Source organism: Paramormyrops kingsleyae, chromosome 20 (assembly GCF_048594095.1).
Source record: "Paramormyrops kingsleyae isolate MSU_618 chromosome 20, PKINGS_0.4, whole genome shotgun sequence".
NCBI lineage: Eukaryota > Metazoa > Chordata > Actinopteri > Osteoglossiformes > Mormyridae > Paramormyrops > Paramormyrops kingsleyae.
The window spans coordinates 9817285-9832510 of record NC_132816.1 but is presented as its reverse complement, the minus strand read 5'-3'; the positions used below and the strand labels follow the sequence as shown (position 1 = coordinate 9832510).

Genomic DNA, 15226 nt, shown 5'->3' with positions numbered 1-15226 from the left:
ATTTCCTGTCTAAAGCGCCTTAAATGCCATGGGGAGACTAACTTGCAGAGGCTGTTTCCGCTGTGCTCCAGACATACAAACACTCGCATGACGCCGTCTCAAATGAGTTGGCATGTTGGATGTGTTTCCAGCAACATGTGTGACTTTGGTACAACGGAGCCAACAGACATTCTTGGTTTTGTTTAACTACTCTCTCTCTCCAGTGTAGGTGTAATCTATCAATAAAACCAAAATGTTCCAAATCTACATACAAGTGATTTGGGAGGGCTTTTCTGGTCTCGCTTAGCCAATATGATAGCCACATTTAGCATAATGTTTCCTTGTTGAATATCTACCACTGAATTTAGGTTCCACCCATGTTAATAAATGTATTCGTTTCATTGCGTGTACTGAACAAAAAATGATGTAACCGAATGGCACCTGATGCAAACGTGTACCTTTGCAGCCCTAATGTTTTTATATTTTACTTGTGAATATGTCTGGAAGGCAGTTTGTTTAGCATAGATATAGGGGTGTTACTGTGGGAATTCAAAGATGGAAAATTCATAAATCTGGCACTTAAACAATAAGGTTGAATGGTACTCTAAAACCTGTTTGAGAATTTGCAGGACTAGGTAATTCTAAAGTATGTCTGGCATACTACTTGACCAGAACAAGTGATGGTGTCTGCTTGATGGGATTGTGGGTATTTAAGAGGCACCATTGTAGCTAACCCTTTGTTGAAGCCGCTGAGGGAGATTTCCCCTAAATTACAGGCTGTTGCAAAGTGAACAGTGTGGTAGCTGTTGGATCGGTCCACCAAGGCTTCTGTATTCGGTTGCTGCCACAATCTACAATGCACCATGATACGGTGCCGATTCATGGAGGGGATCCATCCGCTGGTTGAATCTCGGTTCCAAGACATTCCGTCCTGGTCGTGGGGCACTGAACCGGCTCTTTGCCCTCACAAGGATGCTGAAGGGTTCATGGGAGTTTGCTCAAGCAGTCTACATGCAGGACTCAAGACTGCAACTCAAATGGTGGTCTGTGCAACCTTTTATTGAGAGTGCGAGAGTTAAAACTTGGTCGCATCTGTGCCGGTGTATGATAATCATTAGGATGTTTTGCTCCTGCATGGATGCATGAAATGTGATTACAAGTTTTTTTTTCTTCTTCCTTGGTTCAGTGTTTTCTTTTTGTTTTTTTGTTTTTTTTTTGCCAAGATGGTCTCTCCTTACCACCGGCAGCCGGGAATGCATACACATATGTACACTGATGATAAAGCGCGCCAGACCGTGGTGTTAAAGGAAGCAGTCTAGGTGATTATTTTAAAAAAACAAACAAAATGAGAAGATAGAAGAGGGGGAGAGCCTAAACTGATGATGAGAGTTGGGTAAATAAAGCTGTTGTTCAGATTAAAATATTTTGCAAGACCAGTAATTTACCCACTCCACATTCGTGCATTTGACATTCGCGGTTTCAGTCATGTGCGAATTGGCCGTGAACAATTAAACGGGAATATATTTGGAGCTTGCTGAAAGTTTGCAGAAACTCAGACAACGCATAAGCCAAAAACAATAGTGAAAATTATTTAGGTCGCATAAAATATTACATATTACTAATTTTTATATGTTTAAGTGCATATGAAGTCTTGGTTGGGTATGTCTCACATCTTTGTCTCTGTAGCCTCTCACTTGCGTAGCTGTCTGAGGGACTGCAGAATCTCGCGGTTTTCACATCTTTTCATTGCTGTTTAATTTTACATTTTTAATAATGAGTCCAAAACAGTGCTCCCAGTCTGTACTGTAGTAACGTTGAACATACAAGCGCATGGTTTAGATGGTTTGTATATCATACTGTTTGTTTAGAGATCGGTAACAAATAGACTTTGATGTCATTCAGGCTAGTAGACTGTTATGGTAGCAGTTAGGGGTGTCTATAGTAAAATGAGTATTCGCGAATTGTCATTCGCTGGGATCTAGTGCCTCTAACACTCACTAACGTGAAGGAGTTACTATGTCTTGAGTCACTGTTAATCTTTAATCACTACAAAAACCAGGGTATGCAAATTAGAACAGCTGTTCATCAGCTTGCAAGGTCATTGATTAATACAATGCTGCACCAAAAAGGAGGACGTGACCAAATCATGTGCTGGTGCGAGCAAGTGAGAAAGCTACCCCTGGAAAAGTTAGTCTGGAACCCTGACATGTTCTGTGGACTTGGAACAACATGCACCGGTGTTCCCTTGGGGTCCTGTGGGGGTTGCTTCAGGAGTGTGGGGTGCCGGACCTCCCGCTACGGGCCATCAGGTCCCTGTGTAACCGGGGAGGGAGTTTGATCGGCGTCGTCAGTACTAAGTCAGACTCACCCCCAGTGGGTGTTAACCTCCTTCAAACTTTTATGGACAGAATTTCTAGGTGTAGCCAAGGGGTGGAGAGATGTATAGTTATATATCGGCGTTTGAGGGACCAGCAGCTATATATATGGTCCCTCTGGCGTCGTCGGCTGGTGATCTGCATCGTAAACTGGCGGTTCGCAGCTGCGTGTGAAGTGGCCGGGATGAGGATCAGCACCTCCTCTGCTGAGATGGTTCGGGCATATATCTAGGAGGCCTCTTGGATGCCAAAGGAGGTGGCCCCGGGGCAGACCCAGGACATACTGGAGAGATTATATCTCTCTGCTGGCGTGGGGACGCCTGCATGTCCTCCCAGAGGAGCTGGAGGAGGTGGCAGGGGAGAGGGAGGTCTGGGCATCTCTACTCGGCCTGCTGGCCCTCAAAGTTGGACCTGGATGAGCGGTGGATGGATGCATGCAAAGTAACGTAGTGTGTGCATAGGGTATATGTTGGGATGGGGGGTGCAGGTGGGGGAGGTAAAGGTATTACTGAATGTAGCCCACTAAACAGAGTTATCCTATGACTTTGTCTGGAACACCTAATAGTTGCATTTTTAAGTCATGGATTGTAATGAATCCTGATAAACACAATATCTAATGCACATTTTATCTGTACCTTCCGTCAGAATGGCTGGTTTGTAATGCAGCTTAATGCTCATTCTGGCTTGATGGTGTATAATGTAAGAACAGGCTTCTGCTTGGTCCCTGGGCTGCCAGCGTAGTATGAGCTTGGGGACCCCCGTGGAGGGATGCGTTTTCCACCCAAATAAGTCCTCTTGTGTGTTTCAGTCTGCTAAAGATGTTTGATAAAGATCTGTGGCTAGTAGGCTAATTGGGCCCGGAAGCAGAGCTGCTGAAGGGGCACTGGATGCTGGCTGGCCTTGCTCTCTGATCCCAGGCTTGCTCACACCTGTATGTACACGCGAGTCTGCCAGTCAGGGAGAGCAAGATGGGATTTGTAAGAACTGCCTGCCTTCCCCAAGGGGAGGAACAGAGCACCTCCCTTCTGCTCTGTTTGATCTGACAGCAGCCTGAGCCCATTCTGTCAGAGTGCTGCCTCAGAATAGCAGACCAGCAAGGGTCACTGTGACAGTTGGAAGAGTCACGCTGAACTGGCACCTTACTTTGCAGTGCAAAGGGATGCTAGTTTAAGGAATGAAGCGTTTGCAGCTTTGATCGTCTGTGTCCCTTTTCATTTGCAGCTGCTCCTCCCCAGTTCCGCTGCTCATCACTGATCCTGCTGTTGTCTCTTCCCTCAGACGAGCCAGGTGTACGCTCAGATCGACAGGCCCTACGTTCCCCTGCGGGGCCCCCATGGCAAGTTCATCTCACCCTCCATGCGGTCTCCGGGGGGGCCTCACCAGCCCGACCTCCACCGGCATCGCACGGAGCGGCAGACGGACATGGCCGAGCTGGCCAAGCATGTGAGTGGACCTCCATGTGCTCTGCTGGAAATCTCCAAAAGCAGGGTTTCAAACTTTTTTTTATTTGCACCCGATTCACTTTCCCAGCACTTTGTTCAGTACTACGGTTAACCCCACTGGGACAGCACTTAAAGGGAAATAGTTTCAACCTACAGTTATAGTGGCTGTCAAGGACCAGTGACTCTTTCTTCTATAAGGTGCGGTTCTAAGGTTTTTGCTCCGCTTTGGATAAAAAGCTGTCATTAATCTCAGCCGAGGGCTGCATTCCAGTGGCCTGGTCCCCCCTGTATTGTGAGGTTAGATCTTTACATACAAGAAAAACGTAGTTGAGAACCATAGGGATACTGCAGTGCAATATCACCAAAGGACCAGCTGTGACATTTTAGTATTGATACTTCGTCTAATGCAGATAATTCTGTAGTCATCCTTCCATCATAGTATTTAGCGGTAATGCAGGTTGCCTCCCTCTATCCCAGGAAGCCGACATCGAGCACCGTACCCTGGCTCTCAAGCGAGAGGGCTTCTGGTCCCTGAAGCGCCTTTCCCGCGTGGCGGAGCCGTGCCGGCCCAAAGTGCACTGGGACTACCTCTGCGAGGAGATGCAGTGGCTCTCTGCTGACTTCGCCCAGGAGAGACGCTGGAAGAGGGGCGTGGCCAGGAAGGTGAGCTGCTGTGAACCAGGCACCTGTACGGGCACATTCCCCCCCAGAAGATGGTGTCAGATGAGGGTTCGGGCTGCAGTGCTGGAAATGTAGCAAATGCCTGCTGCTCGACCCCCATGGTATCTAGGGCCTGGGGGTCACCTTCAGTGTCCCGCTGCTGGAGGTCATTGAGGGAATGTGGCCAGTGGCACTGGTGGCAGCAGTCTGCTTTTTAGATCTTATTTTGTTCTCCCCACCCAGCTTCAGTTAGTCATTGCTATATGTTTACCCAACTGTCAGCAGTAGCCCAGAGCCTCCCGGAAAGTGGCATTCCTCTGCTTTATCGACGCTATTCTCTTACACCACTGCCTCAGTGTCAGGAGCTTTCTGTTCATAAATGATTGGACTCTACAGGGCAGGAATGCATGTAATGCTTTAAGTGCCATAGTGCCAGTACATGTCGAAAACCAGTGAGGCGGTGGTGGGGGCGGCTGGTGAAAAGCAGCAGGCAGCTCCTGAAATGCAATCCAGTTGCAAGGAGACCCTTAAAACTTCGCTGAATATACAGATGACGCAATGTTTTGGATGGACGTGACATTTTGTGTTTGTGACTTTTTTGCGGTTTGCTTGAGTTCGGTGTGTGGGGGAGGCTGCATTTGACAGTCTGCTCCTCTCTTAACAGGTCGTCCGTATGGTGATGCGATACCACGAGGAGCAGAGGCAGAAGGAAGAGAAAAGCAAGAAGGAGGAGCAGGCCAAGCTGCGCAGGGTGGCCTCCTCGATCGCCAAGGAAGTCCGGGCCTTCTGGAGCAGCGTGGAGAAGGTGCGCGCCTTCCACTTAAGGCCCCCAGTTCATGCTATACTTGTGGTGTGCAGTTACGGTCCGCCTGTGCTCGCCTTGTCCGCGCGCGCAGACGCTCGCAGTCGGTGCATGCGTTTAGTAGTCATATTCCTCCGAACCTACAGAAGGCAGTTTCTGGCTTCTTAGTCCAAATGAGTACAAATGCATTTATGCACTGGAGTGTGTCGTCCTGCTGCTTCAGTGATGCGTTGTCTATACAGATTCCTCTGCTGAACATCAGTGCTGCCACCTACTGGAAACCCCTAGTCATGCACTGTCAGTTACTTGCACATGTGCAGGCAACATGCAAAAGGTCCAGACTGGCTGTCAGAGCATCTGCCTCAGTTCACAGAGGCTGTACCTGGGTAGCACATTGACAGCAGACTAGCTGTCAGAACATCTCCCTCACTTAACGTAACTCAGGACAGGGCCACTGTAGGACTCGTGTCATATATCCAAACGCTGACTGTACAATGCAGTGCTATTAAGCTTACCAGTTACTCTCCACTTTTATTTGGGGAGGGGCTGAGATTTTTTGTGATGTGCATTTTGTTAATTTAAAAATCACAATGCTTTATTTCTTTGTGTTAGTGCATGCAGTAATCCAAATAGAAGAATTGTACATGCATAAATTTTTAGAATTCCTGGTTTTAACCAATATGAGTGTTTAGCTTGTGACGTTACCTGTCTCACGTTGAATCTGATATCACATATAAAAGAATTTACCAGATGGAGACATGTATAAGATACAGGTATAATTTGGCAATATTTTTTATTTGATTGAAGTCTTGTACCTTACAATTTTTAGGTCTTTCCTGTTATATTTTCAGTGGTTTTGAGACACTTTAGAGCCATTTGCCAGATTTAAAACTTTAGATTGTTCACATGGTCGGGATTAGTGTTTTAATCCGCCTGCTTAGTTTGTGATTTATATGTACAGCAAGCCATTAATCGCCAAGGTGTGTGATTAAAAAAGTTTAACATCCCTACTTATAATACAGTGCTCGCTCTCTCTCTCTCTCTCGCTGTCTCTCTCTTCTTGCTGTCATCTGTTTGTGCCTTTTTGAAAGCATTGAAATTCAGCTTGTTCTTGCTTGCAAGTATTTTTGTTGGAAATTAATAATCTGTACATCACAAGTTTTTTAAACCAAATTATCGTTACGCACTTGAGAATTTTTCCAGGGGAAAAAGGGTATGGTGATATACAGTATGTAGAGCAACTGACATTGACTTTTTAGGTAAAATGTGTTGCTCAGATTTTTTTTTTTAAACCAACTTGCCCAAATAAGTAAGCAAAAATACATAAGCTGTTTTATTGCACGTAATCCAGAAGAAACGATGAATTTGTATATTTGCTCAGTTGCTTTAGTTTTCATTTTTTATTCTTCATCTCAGTAACTTTCCCTGGATTTGATTAAATACTTTTGTTATAAAGATCAGCCTAGGCCTGCTTTGCAAATGCCGTAAGCAGGCCTGCCATAAGCAGGCCCTCCAAGCCCTCGCTGTCCTCTCTTTGATATGCCCCAGTAATGGGTGATGTACCCAGTGATTGTGTTTGCTGTCCCTTTTTCCTACGAATTCAGGGCTTCAGTAAGTTCAAATTACCAACATGTGCCTTGCAGCAGCTTGTGAAGGTCCTCTGCTTGCAGGGGGGGGGGTGTCTCTGTTCCTCCCTCCCCCCCATTATCTATTGTGGGTTGCCTACTATATATGGTAGTGGCTGGATGCTTCTCAATGTTCTTACTGTCCAGTGGAGGAAATGCAGCAGTCTCCTTAAGTTCTTGGTTAGACTGGTGAAATCGTCCATAATTTCCTTGCGTCTTGCCGCGTTTAGGGGTTAGAGTGCTGCGTGCATTCGTGTCTTACCCTCTTCGTGTATCGTGCAGGTTGTCCAGTTCAAGCAGCAGTCGCGCCTGGAGGAGAAACGGAAGAAAGCTCTGGATCTGCAGTTGGATTTCATCGTCGGCCAGACGGAGCGCTACTCGGACCTTCTCAGCCAGTCTCTCGGTGACGCAAATGTGGCAGTTCCTCTGTCCGTCGGCGTGGTGGCCAACTCTGACGCTGCAACCACCTATGTGAGAGCTCCGCAGCACGTGGTCGATGAGGATGGTGAGTCGGCGTGTAACCCTGCCCTCTGCCTGCCTTATTCAGATTGGGCAAAGTGTTTCACTTCATTTTTCTTTTCTTGTCTATAGTTTTGAGGCTGATATAATCCCTCATACACAGGATCTGAAATTGACACCAGCTAAACACAGGATTTAAAATGGAACATCACTAAACTGAACTTTGTCCATGAGTCTGTTCGAACCTCATTGTTCTCAATACGACCTGACTGGTTACTGATATGTGGAAAGTGTGTTTTTCGACTTTTTTGATGTCGTTGCTGGTTCTCATGGAATGGATAATGAATCTTTATCAACTCGTAATTAAGCTGTCATTCAAGTAGGCAATTAAATTCTATGCAGCCCTTATGGCTCTTGCATTGAGATAGGCCTCTTAATTACAAGTTATATACTCAGCCATAGAAAAAATTGAGAGCACTAAATCTGTTTAAACAAATCTGTATTTTTAAATCCTGGTTTAAACCTGGATCTGCTGGCAGAAGGCTACGTTGAGCAGAAGGTTGCTTCCAGGTTAAAAATTTCTAGGACAGCAGTACAAAAGAACACGGTGAAGTAGAAGACACTGGGAACGACCAGAAACCAGCCAGGTAAAGGGCGGAAGCAACTTTTTAATGCCAGAGATGATCATTAACTTATCTGACAGTTTCTTGTGAATCGTAGGATGACATCAAGTGACCTTCAAAAGGAATGGGAAACATTAAGTGCAGGTGTGAAGTGCACTGATAGGACAGTTCATGTCAGGCTCCTGGAAGCCCTTCATTAATGAGCAACAGAGAAGAACCAGGCTGCAGTTTTACATTTTACATTTTGAAACATATTAAAAGCACTTGTGCTGTTGGACCAGCTGTGATGTCAGCACTCTGCTGGCTTTGTGTCAGAGCTCAGTACCGTGCAGAAATTTTATTGAGGGGCACTTGGTACCTTTTAAAGGGAGGTGCTTCAAAGAGTTTGGCAAAAGGGGTTGAGCCCTTCCTGAAAGGAGGTCAGGTGGTCCTCCTGCCAGTTAGTTGCTTTCCATCTTTGCCTCCGTATCACCTAAATATTCACTTGCATATCATGCTTGAATAATTTTTTTTCATATATAATTAAGACATGAAGAGTGATTGTATAAGTGACAGCTTTGTTCGTCCTTGATTGAACAGCGGTGAGCTCGCTGTGTCGCTGGGCGTACAGTGTGTGGGTGGTCTGAGCTTGAGCAGTGCTGTGTTGTGATGGATGAAAGGCGGTCAGCTCTGAGCCGGCTCCTGCTTTCCAGCAGTCATCAGCCTGCCAGCTCTGTGCTGATTCTCTGTTTAGCTGGGTGAAAAGGGTCAGCCTTTGGTTTGGATCAGCTCTGTCATGCAGAACAGACCTGCCTCATTCTACACTTTGTGTGCCGTGTGGAGTTACATTAGGAGTATAAGGCTATTGCATATCAAGCAGTCTTTTAAACAGGATCTTCCAGTACTGAGCACTGCCATCTTGCCCTTTTCATAGTGTATGATAATGCAATGTGTCAACATACACCAAACTAATCAACATATGTGCATTATTGATTATGTCGATGCATCGACACGTTTTTAGGACCGTTTTGCACGTTTCTGAACAGTGACATGTCCGTTTTGGAAAATGCAAACAAGTTTCAAATTACCATTGTTGAATTCTTTTCGCGCACCAACTCCTCTGTGTCATCCATGTTGCTACGTCGCCATAGGGAATGTGTTGCATGTTGCGCATTGCATGTTGGGATGAGGGCATGAAAGGGGGAGAGGAAGAAATCCAAGGCATTACCTTCTGTTTGCTATTACTAGTTTATTGGTGTGTTGAAATGGATTTAGATGCGTGTATGAGCAATGGAACTGCAACTGATGGAAAGTGCACTGTAGCACAATACTAACGATCTCTCTTTAAAGGCAAATTTTAATTGTTCATGGTATATTATATCATCAAATCGCACAGCCCTACTGATTTGTTATACATAAAATGTATAACTCTAGGTTTGGGTAGAATATGAAAGGCTGAAGATTGCAAACGTATAGCGATTCATCAAAGGTTGTGTTTAGGATATCTACTAAAGTATAGAATGAACATCAGAGGTGCCCGATGGACCCTGCTTGGGTTGATACCACTTTCATGGCGTGTCCTGGTCTGTAATGCAAGGCGTGATCTGATGCATTAGTGTAACTGGCTAACAGCTAAAACTCGGGGCTAAGTTTCTGCCCCCAGTGTGAGGCTGAGGGGAGTTTTCTGGCTGCCTGCTGCCATGTCTGAATGCTTTATCCCATAGACCAGGGACAGCCATGCGGTCTCATCACTCCTTTCATAGTTGTTCCCTTCTCTTTCTTGAAATCTTGTAGGCCAGAGTTTAGGGAGCTTCAAGCTCTTCAAGAGACCACTGCACAATGGGCCTTTTCTGAATTCCTGTAGTCAGCGGTAAGGTCCGCAAGCCTGCTGTGCACCATACTCATGTTTGGTCCGTTTCCGTTTTGCCAATCCCGTAATTTGTGTGAAGAGCCTCCAAGATTGATTAGGAACCAGATGGTCAGCTCCATACTGCGGTGCATTTAGCCTTTAAAGCAGGTTCTGCTGGTACAGATAAGATTACAGCACACATCTGTTTCACCTGCTCTATTTAAGTATGGTCCTCCTCGACTTGCGACCAGTATCCCACTAACCTATATTTTAAATTATTTTTGAGTCACAGCAGCTGATAGTTAGGTCTGTCGTCAGCCACATCTGTACCATCACTTAGAAAATGAACATCTAGCTATAGGACATGCCTGTACTTTATAGTGTTTGACTTGGGGCCTGTTTCAGATTGTGATACTGAATAATTTCTTTTAAAATATAGAATGGATGGATGGATGGATCATTGAATGGATAAGCATACTGTGTTCATGGTGGATAACTTGAAAGCACTGTTTAGTAATGGGGGTAAATAGCCCCTGTGCTTTATATTATGTTAGCGCTGTGGGCTCCAAATCTCCGTCCTCCATCTGTGGTTTGACTCTTTTCTTCTTTCGGTACAGTTTAAGTTTCTTAAAGAACTTGCTGTCCTCTTTTTGTATGAGATTCGGTGCTCATCTTACCCCAGTTTTGCTATCTTGTGACAGCATTGTAACATATCTTGTCCATTACTAGTAAATACAGTCAAAAATGCTTTGTGGCTGAGTATTCCTGATGTTGATATTCCATGTAATTTGTACAGCTGTTAAATGATTTAAAGGCTTTATATTACTGTGATGTCATGTTTATAAATGCCAGCCTGGTGTCAGGTTGTCTGGCTCCCCTCCCCCCCAGATGTCACAAAACGTATCCGCCTGTGGTAGGGTTCTGGTGAGACGCCTCACTCTCCTCTTGTTCTTGCAGATGGAGACTTCGAACCCCCGTTTGAGGAGGACGACGATGAAGAGACTATTGAGGTAGAAGAACAACAAGAAGGGAACGACGCGGAGACTCACAAACGAGAGATCGAACTGCTGCGCCAAGAAGGGACACTGCCTCTGGACCAGCTGCTGCACACACTCACGCATGCGCAGGTAGTAAGTTCTGCCGCTCTGGGTGTCCACTGCACATGTACGTGCAGGTACTGAGCACTGCCGGCACTCTGGGTGTCCACTGCACATGTACGTGCAGGTACTGAGCACTGCCGGCACTCTGGGTGTCCACTGCACATGTACGTGCAGGTACTGAGCACTGCCGGCACTCTGGGTGTCCACTGCACATGTACGTGCAGGTACTGAGCACTGCCGGCACTCTGGGTGTCCACTGCACATGTACGTGCAGGTACTGAGCACTGCCGGCACTCTGGGTGTCCACTGCACATGTACGTGCAGGTACTGAGCACTGCCGGCACTCTGGGTGTCCACTGCACATGTACGTGCAGGTACTGAGCACTGCCGGCATTCGGTGTCCACTGCACATGTACGTGCAGGTACTGAGCACTGCCGGCACTCTGGGTGTCCACTGCACATGTACGTGCAGGTACTGAGCACTGCCGGCACTCTGGGTGTCCACTGCACATGTACGTGCAGGTACTGAGCACTGCCGGCACTCTGGGTGTCCACTGCACATGTACGTGCAGGTACTGAGCACTGCCGGCACTCTGGGTGTCCACTGCACATGTACGTGCAGGTACTGAGCACTGCCGGCATTCGGTGTCCACTGCACATGTACGTGCAGGTACTGAGCACTGCCGGCACTCTGGGTGTCCACTGCACATACGTGTGCATGTACTGAGCAGTGCCACTGTGGGTGTCTACTACACACACTCATGCACACGCAGGTACTGAGCACTACCGCTGCTCTGGGTGTCACTGAACATGCTCACGCTAATTGATTAGCATGTGATTGATGGGCATTTTATATTTCTTCCATTTCCGAATAATCGCATCGACAGAGGTCACCTTCTCACCAAGCTTCTTGCTGATGGTCTTGTGGCCCATTCCAGCCTTGTGTAGGTTTACAGTCTGGTTCCTGATGTCCTTTGACAGCTCTTTGGTCTTGCCCAAAGAGAGGAGAGGTTGGAATGGATGAAATTGGTTCGGTGGACAGGTGTACTTCATACATACAACGCGTTGAGATCAGGAGTATCATTGATTGATTGAATGTAATTTTGTGAGACTCATAGGAACATAACCAATCAGTGGGAGCCAGAATTCTGGCTTGGTTGTAGGGGATCAAATACCTATTTCACTCAATCAAATGCTAATCAATTTATAACACATGTAATGTGTTTTTTTTCTGAATTTTTGATTGATATTATAAGTGGGCAAACTTACAAATTCAGTAGGGAATCCTATAATTATTTCCCAAATTGTATGTGCTTGTAATGAGCACTGCAGCTGGGTGTCCACTGCACATACGTGTGCCGGGTGCTTAGCTCAGATGCTCACCTCATGTTTTCTCACAGGACAAGGTGTCAGAAGAGTCATCTTCCACCGATTCCTCATCTGCTGTAGAAGACGGCGATGGGGATGAGGAGTTCTCAGCTAACGAGGACTGTAAGTGGCAGTAACTCTACATGCACTCCTGCCTTGTGCTCTCTGGGTGTGGAGTCTGCTGATATTCTCTGAGGCCATTCTATGTGTAACCCTCACTGCTGCTCCTAGCGGAAGACGAGGAGGAGACCATCGCGGCGCAGGAGGTCGTGGAGGGGGAGGCCGACCACACGGAGGAGCTTTCTGATCTGGCCAAGGAAGGTCGGCTGCTTTCTTTCAGTTACAACTTCGTATTTTTACACGATGTTAGACTGTACCAAGCCATGGTGGGGGACGAGTGAAACAGTGTCACCGGAAGAGATGGGATTTTATCTGGAATTACAGACTCTCTAATTATTTATATTAGTTAAAATGACAATTTTTGTGAGCGTTCCACTCGGATTCATTTAAGTGAGCCTGAATATATAAAGGGCAGCCTCCTTTGATGGATTAAAAGCTCGTTGGGGGCTTGCTGTGCAACCATACAGACACTGATTACTCTGTTTTAGTGGAGCACAGCACTGGGGGGGGGGCGCTGCTGCCCCCTCCTGGCTCAAGGAGACCATAGAGATGTATATTACTAATAAGGTGTTTGTGTGCTGACAGCTTGCTGTTTATCATGCTCAAATGCCATGTCATTGAGATTAATGGCATCTAATTACTTACACGGCCGGTAAGATTAAATTAGCCTTGCGCATGTAAAATCTCATTTAGGTGGAATGAAGTGCGGAGCTCGTAGCAACGGCTGTGTTCTGCGTCTACAGAGTGACATGCTCTTTCTGCGCCTTCCAGGTGCCTTGAGTGTAGAGGAGCTGCTGGAGAAGTACAGGGGCGCCTATGAGGATGATGGGGAGGCCTCCCCCTCCACCTCCCAGGAGAGCTCCGAAGATGAGTCCGAAGTGTCTGAGGAAGGCGAGGAGGACAGCAGGGAGTCCGACAGCGACGCGGAGAGCAGGAGTTCCTCAGGTAGCAATCAGGCTGCTCATCATAGGGTCCTAAAGCTGGAGCTCCTCTATCAGTCGGGCTGCTCCTCACGGGGTTGGTCCTAATGCTGGAGCTCCTCACATAGCAATCGGGCTGCTCCTCTCAGGGTCGGTCCTAATGCTGGAGCTCCTCACATATCAGTCTGGCTGCTCCTCTCAGGGTCGGTCCTAATGCTGGAGCTCCTCACATAGCAATCGGGCTGCTCCTCTCAGGGTCGGTCCTAATGCTGGAGCTCCTCACATATCAGTCGGGCTGCTCCTCTCAGGGTCGGTCCTAATGCTGGAGCTCCTCACATATCAGTCTGGCTGCTCCTCTCAGGGTCGGTCCTAATGCTGGAGCTCCTCATATAGCAATCGGGCTGCTCCTCTCAGGGTCGGTCCTAATGCTGGAGCTCCTCACATAGCAATCGGGCTGCTCCTCTCAGGGTCGGTCCTAATGCTGGAGCTCCTCACATATCAGTCGGGCTGCTCCTCTCAGGGTCGGTCCTAATGCTGGAGCTCCTCACATATCAGTCTGGCTGCTCCTCTCAGGGTCGGTCCTAATGCTGGAGCTCCTCACATAGCAATCGGGCTGCTCCCCTCAGGGTCGGTCCTAATGCTGGAGCTCCTCACATATCAGTCGGGCTGCTCCTCTCAGGGTCGGTCCTAATGCTGGAGCTCCTCATATAGCAATCGGGCTGCTCCTCTCAGGGTCAGTCCTAATGCTGGAGCTCCTCACATAGCAATCGGGCTGCTCCTCTCAGGGTCGGTCCTAATGCTGGAGCTCCTCACATATCAGTCTGGCTGCTCCTCTCAGGGTCAGTCCTAATGCTGGAGCTCCTCACATATCAGTCGGGCTGCTCCTCTCAGGGTCGGTCCTAATGCTGGAGCTCCTCACATAGCAATCGGGCTGCTCCTCTGCTGACATTGCAGGAAAATCACACCAGCTAACTGGCAATATAGATATAGTATCAGTCATCATGTGTTTTACCAATTTGACGACTTTGTTTCTCCTTGCCGTCCATCCTAGACTCTTCAGCTGCGGTGAACAGTGCTGACGAGGGGGGAGAAGGCATGGAGATCCTCTTAAAGGGGGGGGATCACAGCCCCCCTGGCCAGACCACGTCACGGCCAAAAAAGGAGATCAGCCACATCGCCGCCACCGCTGAAAGCCTGCAGCCCAAGGGCTACACGCTGGCCACCACGCAGGTAGGCCGGCCGGACAGCCCCTCTTTTCCTCGTCACATGTGTCACTCGCAGGTGGCTTTATGAGTGACCTCCATGCCCCCGGGCCACAGGTGAAGACGCCCATCCCCTTCCTGTTGCACGGGACGCTGCGTGAGTACCAGCACATCGGCCTGGACTGGCTGGTCACCATGTATGAGAAGAAGCTCAATGGCATCCTGGCCGACGAGATGGGGCTGGGGAAGACCATCCAGACCATAGCGCTGCTGGCCCACCTGGCCTGCGAGAAGGGTAAGTGGCAGCGTAGGGGAGCGAGACCCCCGCTCCCACCGCAAGCCGGCGCCTTTACCAACGCTGCCCTCTGCGTACCCCACAGGGAACTGGGGCCCCCATCTAATCATCGTCCCCACGAGCGTCATGCTGAACTGGGAGATGGAGCTGAAGCGCTGGTGCCCCAGCTTTAAGATCCTCACGTACTACGGCAGCCAGAAGGAGCGCCGGCTGAAGAGACAGGTATCCGGGTCGGGGGGGGGGGGGACCCCGAGTTTTGTCAAGAAGCCTATACAGTGGTGCCTCAGAATTCGAATTTAATCTGTTCAGAACTCTTTCACGTTTCAGTTTGTTTCCCCAGTCTGGTCATTGTATTGTCCATCTGCGTTTTGCCTGCCTTACCTGTAATTAAACCCCGTATTCCCCGATACCCTGATGTCTGCGTCTTT

The 15226-nt window shown here is 47.9% G+C and overlaps 1 protein-coding gene across 6 annotated transcripts in view; it reads left to right on the top strand.

Annotated features, from left to right (window-relative positions):
- Positions 1 to 15226, top strand: part of srcap (Snf2-related CREBBP activator protein) — a 50468-nt gene that overhangs the window by 12956 nt on the left and 22286 nt on the right. For all 6 annotated transcript variants that reach the window (XR_011984427.1, XM_072703836.1, XM_072703835.1 and 3 more), the window contains exons 5-15: positions 3633 to 3797; positions 4274 to 4459; positions 5121 to 5261; positions 7166 to 7388; positions 10751 to 10920; positions 12294 to 12384; positions 12493 to 12582; positions 13153 to 13326; positions 14353 to 14531; positions 14621 to 14798; positions 14884 to 15020. Coding sequence is in view for 5 of the 6 variants with exons in the window: in XM_072703836.1 (XP_072559937.1) it covers positions 3633 to 3797; positions 4274 to 4459; positions 5121 to 5261; positions 7166 to 7388; positions 10751 to 10920; positions 12294 to 12384; positions 12493 to 12582; positions 13153 to 13326; positions 14353 to 14531; positions 14621 to 14798; positions 14884 to 15020 (1734 nt within the window). In the remaining variant the exon portion in view is untranslated. The remainder of the gene's footprint in view (positions 1 to 3632; positions 3798 to 4273; positions 4460 to 5120; positions 5262 to 7165; positions 7389 to 10750; positions 10921 to 12293; positions 12385 to 12492; positions 12583 to 13152; positions 13327 to 14352; positions 14532 to 14620; positions 14799 to 14883; positions 15021 to 15226) is intronic.